This window comes from Myotis lucifugus, unplaced genomic scaffold (genome assembly GCF_000147115.1).
Source record: "Myotis lucifugus unplaced genomic scaffold, Myoluc2.0 scaffold_25, whole genome shotgun sequence".
Lineage (NCBI taxonomy): Eukaryota > Metazoa > Chordata > Mammalia > Chiroptera > Vespertilionidae > Myotis > Myotis lucifugus.
In genome coordinates this window covers 9,657,755-9,668,195 of record NW_005871073.1, presented here as the reverse complement: position 1 = coordinate 9,668,195, position 10,441 = coordinate 9,657,755, and the positions used below count along the sequence as shown (strand labels likewise).

The 10,441-nt window shown below is 42.5% G+C and overlaps 1 protein-coding gene across 3 annotated transcripts in view; it reads right to left on the bottom strand.

Annotated features, from left to right (window-relative positions):
* Positions 1–289: 289 nt before the first annotated feature.
* PRKACB (protein kinase cAMP-activated catalytic subunit beta) overlaps positions 290–10,441 on the bottom strand; it is a 112,915-nt gene continuing 102,763 nt past the window's right edge. For all 3 annotated transcript variants that reach the window (XM_006086130.3, XM_006086125.3, XM_023751785.1), the window contains one exon: positions 290–3,593. In XM_006086130.3, the coding sequence (XP_006086192.1) occupies positions 3,468–3,593 (126 nt within the window). In that variant the 3' untranslated portion in view covers positions 290–3,467. The remainder of the gene's footprint in view (positions 3,594–10,441) is intronic.

Here is a 10,441-nt window from a genome sequence, read left to right as displayed (position 1 = left end):
TCTGTAAAAAATCAATAAAATATATTAAAAAAAAAAAAAAAGAGTAATTTGGACACATAGCATGAGGAAGAAGTAGAAACACTGTTTAGAAGTGATGTAATGAATCTAGTAGTTTCTTAGTAAACACCCAGTTGGAGTAGACTGATGGCCATTCCTTCTCCTGTTACTGTTCCCACCACCCAAAGGCCAACCCAAACACATACAAATTAGGAATCTATAAGCATCTGTAGTATCCAAAGAAAACAAATCAGGAGAGAAGGGCAACAAACAGAAGTTAATACTCAGTAAATTGTTTTATCCTTTGAAGATACTTTAATCTTATAGTTACTGATTAATTAAAAAACACAGTTGTTTTCAGCATTTCCTAGCTACAGTAGTGCGTAGGAAATTCCATTCGAAACAAAGAAGTAAAGAAATAACAATACACCTTAACATTTTACATTGATAGGTTACAGGTTACAAGGTGCTTTCACATACATTATTTCATTTGATTCTTACACTAAGCAGAAAAAAAAACAATCAGTGGGAAAGAAAAAATGATTTTTTCTTCAAGCTTATAATGAGTATTTCAGGCCAATGGGTAATCAATACATGAACATATCAAAAACATGATAGTGATACCCACAAGCCACAATATCTTTTTTTTGTGTAGGTTGACAGTTTGATATCAATTGGATATTTGGCATCAGTGAAGGAGGGAATCTGAATAGACACGAGGTTCTCATGATATTCAAAGAGTTGTAAGAGATAAGAAGAAGAAAGACACCTGAAAAGATCACCTTAATGTCAGATTAATGTCAAACCATGCTATCCCTTCAAAATGTCATAAGACGCACCTGTGAAAGTTAGAAGGGACCTTAGAAACTGCCTAATGGAACTCTTACATTTTAGAGATAAGAGAACTGAGGCCAAGGTCATGCTGATAGTGACAGACCAGGCCTGAAACTCAGATATCATGACTTCCAGTCTAGGGCTCACATGCCATCTTCTTATTCGTTACCGAATTAAAGCATAATTTCTTCTGTTTCAAATAATGTAATTTGAGGTTAAATACTGATTCATGCCACTTACTTCTTATTCAAATTTTTATATTGTTCTTGGCTAAATTGTGGCAGAAACTGAGAATTTTGTATAATTTTAAGATATTCTAATTCAGTGTACTTGATTGGTTGGAAATAGACTCCCTTGATATATTTAAAAGTTTGCTCATGTCCTTTAAATAGAGAGTAAAATGTAATGGCTAAATAGCTCTCAAACCAATAATATATTGCCTACAGGTCAACTACCCAGATAGATTCTACAGCGAGTTGTGCTGGACAATAGCAATTTCATTAAAAAAAAATATTTTTAGAATTCATAGAAATTTTTTGAATTATTGAAAACTAAAATGTAATAATCAAATTGTCATCCCATGATTTATTAAAATAATTTTACAATAATATACAACAAAGCTACCATAGAATTTGTAGCATCCATATAGAATACAATGATCAGCATGTTCTTGGGCCTAAATGAAATACAAAAACACTAAATTAAAATATTTTATACAAACGATGTTTTATAAGTTTATTAACATGATGATATATTTTTGTTACAGCAAACTTGCTACAGCAAAGTAGTTCATATTTTCTTGCACATTTTAGATATAGGTGGACGAAAAGCTGAAATCAGGATCGGCCTGTAAATGACATAACCATGCAGAAACACTTGACAACCGAAAGATGTACAGATTGAGCCCGAGAACACCTCCGACAGGCTTTCCCAGTGTCTACAAAGGTCTCACAAGGGGGTGGCAGAGATGAAAAGAAGCAGAGTCAGTGACCTACCTGCACCGATAATGAAGGAAATAGAATGCTTATATACATTACGATCAGTTTGACTGAAAACAACTCTTATATGCACGTAAATTGATCATAAAAAAATGAGCACAGTTTATTTTCAGCTATTTGGGTGTGTTGTTTTATGATAGGTCACCGACAGAGAGAAAACCAGATGGGAAATTTTAAAAGCAAACGAAAGAGCTATTTAAAAAACCATGAATTCTCAACAAACACTAAACTAAATGTGCAAAAGTGCTTGAAATTTCCACATGACCACAACATTGTTAAGTCGGTTGGCAAAAGAGTATATAAAAAAACTAAACTCCAATGCTAAAACTGTACCTGCATGATCACACATTCTCTTTACTGAAAGAAAACAGGCTGGAAATTATTATATATCTGAAAACATCACAACTCAAAATTAAAATACAATTGTGGTCATTTTATAAAGTTTGACCCTTTCCTCCTTGATGAAGCAGAGGATAAAAGCCAAAGTTGCCACAGTGCCTCTACTTCAGGCTGACAAATATAGTACACCAGAATAATACCCTGAACAACTTCCTTTCTTCTTCACTGTGACAAAACATAGCAAAGCAAAAACAAATGAAGAACCGCATTTAAATAAAAGTGTGTCTATAGTGTTTACAAAAATTAAGCCATTTGTTTGATTTACAAAGTATCTGTTCCCATTAACATTCTTTTTAGCTTCTTTTCCTTTAAAATTGTTTACAATGAGGACTTCTTTGAAAAACTTAAAATTCTGTCACTTTCATTAGTCATGTTCTATTAAAATACTGGCTAAAACCCTTACGGAAGAGCCAAGGTTTAGAAGTCCTAAAGCTCTTCTCTAATATTACAGAAATGCTGATACCAAGGGAGAGAATCTGGGTGTCAATAATCCATGTCATTGGTTTTGCCTGTGAATGAGACGTTTGTCACACTACACAGGCTGGACACTTAAGGGGAGGATGATAAAAAAGAGGTGAGGGGAAATAGATCTATAGGATTCCATATTTCTGGGTCTAGCTACTCTATATTAGTCTATCCAAATTTATTGCCAGAACAGTGCGTTTTAAGAAAGTTACTGTTTTAATTTGTACACATTTCCTTGGTGATAAAACATTCTGTCTTCAAAAATTGTCAAGCATTCTGGCAAAACTGAGTTTTAGCACTCAAAGTAAAATAATTATTGGACAGTATATGCTCGAGCCAGTGACCAACAAAAATACTGACAAGAACTACTAAAAGCAACACTTATCCTTCTCTTCCAAAATCACATAGCCATAACACTGCCCATTTGAAACACCGACAAAATAAAATGGAGCACTGTTTGGAGAAGGACTAATGAAAAGGAAAAAAGGAAAAATGGGTGTGGTGGGGGGGGGGGGCGAGGAGAAAGGCAAACCAAAGAGAAGCAGGAAAGTGTCTAGTTCTGTGTTATGGCACAGACAATGCTTGCTTAGCGGTGCCTGGTTACATAGGAGGACGCGGAGTGCACACACGGATGATGGCAATAAAGACCTCACTCAGTCGCTGGAATGAAGGAACTAGGTAACTGCTTCAACAAGGACGGTCTCAGCTCCACCTTTTCTCCCAACAGAGTGCAAAGACTGAGCGTGAGCTCTGCTCTCATCTCGTCGCTCATCTTTAAAATTCACTAAATTCTTTTCCACATTTTTCTGTTATAGAGACGCGGATATCTTCTTCTTCATAGTCATCAAAGTTGCTGGTATCTCCAGAGCCTCTGAACTTTGGTATGAATGGCGCTTCAACCTACAATTGAGAGAGAGAGAGGAAAATAAGTGTGATATTGTAATTTATAATAAGAAATATATTGGGTCTTCATCTTGATTTTGACTGGACAAAAATCGTACACCTATGGATGAGGACAGTGGGAGGGGTAAGGGCAGAGGGTGGGGTGGGAACTGGGTGGAGGAGAGCTATGGGGGGAAAAAAGAGGAACAACTGTAATAATCTGAACAATAAAGATTTAATTAAAAAAAGAGAGAAATCCTTATATACAAGTATAGGCACCTGATTTTTTTTTAAAGTCACTTTGGAGCAAAAAGGGTAGGTAACTACTATTTTTTTGGTAAATCAATCAAAATTATACCTAATTTTTTTGGTCAGATCAGCACACAATATATTTTTGGGTGTGCCCCAGAATTTTAGTAATTAGTTTGTGTATGCCATGAGATGAAAAAGTTTGAAAATCGCTGGATTAGGGGACTGGAACCTTCAGACCTCCAGGGGAGAGGGAGAGGGTGAAGATTGAGCTCAATCACCAAAGGCCCATGATTTAATCAATCATGCCTAGGAAATGAAGCCTCCATAAAACCCCAAAGGACGGGGTTGGAGAACTTCTGGGTTGTTGAACACGTGCGGATTTGGGGGCAGTGGCATGCTGGGAGAGAGCAGCAGCTCCGAGCCCTTCCCATGTACCTTGCCCCTATGTACCTTTTCCATCTGGTGGTTCCTGAGTCATATCCTTTTATAATAAACTGGTAATGTAGTAAGTAAAGTTTCTCAGTTTTGTGAGCTGCTCTAGCAAATGAATCAATCCCCAAGAGCTGGTTAGTCAGACGTACTGGGGACGAGCTGGACTTGAGATTAGTGGCTGAAATGTGGGGTGGGGGTAGTTTTCTAGCACAGCCCTTTCCAGTGGGATCTGACGCTATCTCCAGGTTGACAGTGTAAGAACTGAGTTAATTGCTTGTTGGTATGGAAAAAAAACACATTTCAGAATAACAGGAAAAACAAATGCTTGCTAGTTTCCAAACACTAAGGAAATAAATTCCCACTTAATACATGATGGTATCTTTAAATGCCTGTAAGTCCCTAAATGATAACAGCATTAGAAAAAGCAGCAAACAGTAGGTTTGCTATAATCTCAACATTTTCATTCAAGGAATAGTACAGGCCAACACACACTTTTAGAGACTTCTAAGATCACTAACTGTTGGCATCAAGTGCTGGCACTGAAGGTTATAGAACTCTCGTTTTTCTTTTATCAGTTCCTTATTTCTAAAGACTTTCTTTTCCATCCTCTTTTCCTTAATTTCTTTCTCCTGAGGTTACAGGTTAACTCTTAGACTTACTTTTAATCTCCTTCCTTTTTAAGTCCCCAAGGTTATTTTGTTTAAAATATCTGGCTATCAAAACTTTCTGAAAGTTGGGAAAAACAAATTTCTTTTAAAATTACAGAATTGTTAAATTCTGAACATTTTTCTCCTTGGACCCTAAAACTGTCTTTCCATTATTTAAAATGTGGCCTTTATAAAGATTATGTGGTATACTGAAGATGTTTGAGGAAAAGATTTTAAATGCTGAGCTGAAAATATAATACAACAATTTACACAGCATTTATAGTGTTTACAAATAATCATACATATGGCTATATCATTTCTTCCTCAATACAACACTGAGAGAGAGGCAGGGCAGGTATCCGACAGATTATGAAACAGAAATTTGGCCAAATTCACATGACTAATAAGTGGCTAAAGAAATCTCAAATTCATGATTCTGTACTACTAGCCCAGAGTCCTTTCTAATAGCTACACCTGTGTTCTCCAAAGTATTTTGATTTATCTGACTCTTAATAAAACATAGAGCATATGCCACAAATATATGTATATTTATTTAATTATAAATTATTTACATGCATGACTCTACTATTATAAGACATACATACAAATAAGACATTTTAAATAGGGTGAAAATAAGTAGGACTGGAACATCTAATATCATCTTTTTGCTTGCCAGCTGGTTGCCTTGTATGTCCTGCTTTGGGGAATGGATGCTGTTTGCACCAGGCATAGGAGGAGCTAAGGAGACCGTCGCCTTACGTCTGGTCAGGAAGCAATTTGGGATCACACCTATTGATACAATCATTTCTAGAGAATGATTGTACAGTTCGAGTTTCCAAACTACTTCCTGGTTACTGGTCTTTCTGCTAGATTCCTTTAGCTATTTCATTGTTCATGAACACTCTGTCAGAGAGTAAAAAATATAATACTATTCAAGTTAACTATTATTTTTGTACTGCTGTGCATAGTTACAATTGAGAAAATATTAAAACAAAGAGCTATGTTACAGTACTGAATCATTTTTATTTGTAAATTATCCTGGGATCCCCAAATCCATTTTTTTTATAATCAAGATTTGCTATCAATCCATTTGCCCAGTACTATAACCTGTTTGTTCTAGTGTATTACTTTTTTTGAAAAAATATATTTTTTATTGATTTCAGAGAGGAAGGAAGAGGGAGAGAGAGATAGAAACATCAATGATGAGAGAGAATCATTGATTGGCTGCCTCCTGAATGCCTCCTACTGGGGATCGAGCCCGCAACCCAGGCATGTGCCCTTGACTGTAATCGAACCCGAGACCCTTCAGTTAGAAAGCTGACATTCTATCCACTGAGCCAAACCAGCTAGGGCTAGTGTATTACTTTTTGGCAGATAAGCTATGTACTACCTGGGATAGGGCACGCCCATTGGAAAACACATAAACTCTAAATGAGCAGTAGCAGTTCAGTTCTATACCATTTTAAAAATAATTTTTAAAAATACAATAATGATATGCATAGCTTAGCAAATGTTTGCTAAGCAACAGCAGAAATTTTTATATCTAACTATAAATATGAAAAGATTATGAATATGCCATAATCTTTAAAATAAGAATAAAATGACAAACCTCAAGCAAATTTAATAAATATATATATGTAGCATTAATAAATATAAGAATAAAGATAATATAAACAGTGATAATTACAAAGAGACATGATTAATTTTATTTAAAAATATACATTTCTAAAACTGACTCAAGAAAAGGCAAAAAATTGAAGACACCGATATCTAAAGAATTAGTTTGTTAAAACTTCCAAGGAATAAATACAAGATAATTTCTATGTTCCTTAAGTTTCCTAAAGAATAAAAAACAGAAAATTTCCAAACTCATTTTATGAATCCATGTAAGCTCAACTCCAGAAAAATAAAAGCTATAGGTCAATAAAACCTATGACTATGGAAGTAAAAATCCTAAATAAAATTTTAGCATATTGATTTCAGGCAGATATTGAAATAATCCCCCATGAATAAATGATGTTCTCTTCAGGAACATGAGGATATCTCACCAATACACTTCATCATAGTTATATGTCAAAGATAAAATACAGTATACTAGGTAGGAATGAAGGATATATCCTTAACTTGATCAAGAATACTTATGCAATACCAATAGTTAATTTTGTATTTCATGTTTGTAAAACAGGAAAGGCACTCCCATCCCAAAGAGGAACAAGACAAGTAGCTTAACAGCACTGCTGATTTAAAATATTATTCCAGACATTCTAGCATATACAACAAAATGGAAATAAAAGTATAAATATTGAAAAGGAAGAGGCAAATGATACCTCTGCACCTGTCAATAAAGTCACTGCATCACTGAAAAAGTTATGGAAATCAATAACAGAATTTAGCAAGGTGGCCAATTACAATAAAAACAAAGAAATCATATATTTCCCCTACAATCTATCCTATATAATAAAAGCCTCCTTGTGTGATGTCATCACAAGATGGCTGCCACAAGATGGCCACCCGCACAGTGGAGGCAGGGTCCAGTGGCTGCTCTGCGTGGTGAGGGCTAGAGGTCCTGCGGCTCTGCACGGTGTAGAGGAGGCTGGTCCTGGCGTCTCTGCCGTTTCATGCAGAGGAGGGAGTTCCGGTGGAGGAGGTGGGTCATGGCAGGGGAGGGCAGTTGTGGGAGATCAGGCCAGAAGGGGAGGGCCATTGGGGGGCGATTGGGCTGGCAGGGGAGGGCCGTTGGGGGCGATTGGGCCAGCAGGGGAGGGCAGTTGTGGGTGATCGGGCTGGCAGGGGAGCAGTTAGGCATCAATCAGGCCAGCAGGGGAGCAGTTAGGGGGCAATCAGACTGTCAGGCAGAGTGGTTGGGGCAATCAGGCAAGCAGGCAGGCGAGTGGTTAGGAGAGAAATTGTGAGAGGGATGTCCCAGATTGGAGAGGGTTCAGGCCAGGTTGAGGGAAACCCCCCCTGCCAACAGGCATGAATTTCGTGCACCGGGCCTCTAGTCTACACTAATAAAAGAGAAACATGCAAATTAACCATCACCCCGCCACTCCGCCACACCCACAAGCCATGCTCACCAGCTAATCAGGAGCGAGTATGCAAATTAACCCAACTAATATGGCGGCGGCCACAGAGCTGGAGCGAGCAGGAGGCTTGGATTGCCCCCGGCAATGGAGGAAGCCAAGCTTCCCGCCTGCCCTGGCCGGCCCTGGGCTCTGCTCAAGGCTACAAAGTATCAATTATAGAAGATAAATAAATCCCAGATACCTGCTTCCAGCCCGCCCTGGCCTCCGCTCAAGGAGGCGCTGAAAAAAAAGAAAAAGAAAAAAAGGAGAGGCTGGGAGCTTGGGTCGCCGGGGGGCATGGCCAGCCTGAAAACGGCCATCAGCCCCTCACCCAGGCTGGCCACACCCCCATGGCCCATGAGGTGAGAGTCCCCGCTGGGGGGTTTGGCCAGCCTGCAAACAGCCATCAGCCCCTCACCCAGACTGACCAGGTACCCCAGTGGGGACCCCCACCATGAAGTGGGTGTGGCCAGCCTGAAAATGGCCCTCAGCCATTCACCCAGGCTGGCCAGGCACCCCAGTAGGGACCTCCACCCTGAAGGGGGGTGTGGCCAGCCTGAAAAGAGCCCTCAGCCCCTCACCCAGGCTGGCCACACCACCATGGGGTAAGGGTCCCCGCTGGAGTGCCCTCTCCCTCCCGTCTCCTCAGCAGCGCTAGGGATGTCTGACTGCAGCTTAGGCCTGCTCCCCGTTGGCAAGTGGACATTCCCCGAGGGCTCCTGGGCTGCCAGAGGGATGTCTGACTGCCAGCTTAGGCCCAATCCCCTGGGGAGCGGGCCTAAGCCAGCAGGTGGACATCCCCTGAGGGGTCCCAGACTGTGAGAGGGCACAGGCTGGGCTGAGGGACCCACCTGAGTGCACAAATTTTTGTGCGACGGGCCTCTAGTCTACACTAATAAAAGAAAAAGATGCTAATTGACCATACGTTCACTATGCCCTAAGCCATGGCCACCAGCTAATCAGAGCGACTATATGCAAATTAACCCAACCAAGATGGTGGCCGGCTGCCACAGAGCTGGAGCAAGCAGGAGGCTTGGTTGCCTGGGTGATGGAGGAAGCCAAGCTTCCCACCAGCCCTGAGCCAGCTGAGGCCTCCGCTCATGGCAATAAAGTTTCAATTATAGAAGACAAATAAATCCCAGATATCTGCTTCCAGCTAGCCTCCACTGGGAGCTTGGGTGGCTGGGGGTTGTGGCCAGCCTGCAAACAGCCATCAGCCCCTCACCCAAGCTGGCCACACCCTCATGGGGTGAGGGTCCCCGCTGGGGGGCTTAGCCAGCCTGAAAACGGCCCTCAGCCCCTCACCCAGACTGGCCAGGCACCCCAGCAGGACCCTCCACCCTGAAGGGGCTGTGGCCAGCCTGCAAACGGCCCTCAGCCCCTCACCCAGGATGGCCAGGCACCCCAGTGGGGACCCCCACACTGTAGAGGCTGTGGCCAGCCTGCAAACAGCCATCAGCCCCTCACCGAGGCTGGCCAGGCACCCCAGGGGGGACCCCCACCCTGAAGGGGCTGTGGCAAGTCTGCAAACAGCCACCAGCCCCTCACCCAGGCTGGCCACACCCTCATGGGGTGAGGGTCCCCGTTGGGGGGCTTAGCCAGCATGAAAACGGCCCTCAGCTCCTTACCCAGACTGGCCTGCCACCCCAGCAGGACCCATCACCCTGAAGGGGCTATGGCCAGCCTGCAAACGGCCCTCAGTACCTCACCCAGGATGGCCAGGCACCCCAGTGGGGACCCCCACACTGTAAGGGCTGTGGCCAGCCTGCAAACAGCCATCAGCCCCACACCCAGGCACTCCTATATAATAAAAGGGTAATATGCAAACTGACCCTAACAGCAGAAAGACTGGGAATGACTGGTCACTATGACACACACTGACCACCAGGGGGCAGATGCTCAATGCAGAAGCTGCCCCCTGGTGGTCAGTGCGCTCCCACAGGGGGAGCTCTGCTAAGCCAAAAGCCAGGCTGACGGCTGCTAGCACAGCGGTGGTGGTGGGAGCCTCTCCCGCCTCAGCAGCGCTAAGGATGTCCGACTGCAGCTTAGGCCTGCTCCCCGCTGGCAAGTGGACATCCCCCAAGGGCTCCTGGGCTGCCAGAGGGATGTCTGACTGCCAGCTTAGGCCCAATACCCCAGGGAGCATCCCTAAGCCAGCAGGTGGTCATTCTCCGAGGGGTCCCAGACTGCGAGAGGGCACAGGCCGGGCTGAGGGACCCCCCCAAGTGCACAAATTTTTGTGCACCCGGCCTCTAGTATATATATAAAAGCCTAAGCAACCATCCAACCATTCGACCATCCGACCGGTAGCTATGATGCACACTGACCACCAAGGGGCAGACGCTAAATGCAGGAGCTGCTAAGCTGCGGAGACTTGGCAGCTACGGTTCTCAGGTGAAGCACCTGGAACCAGAGAGGAGGGAGCCCAATTCTGGGGTACAAGAACCGCCCTCTTGCAATCTAGGACCCC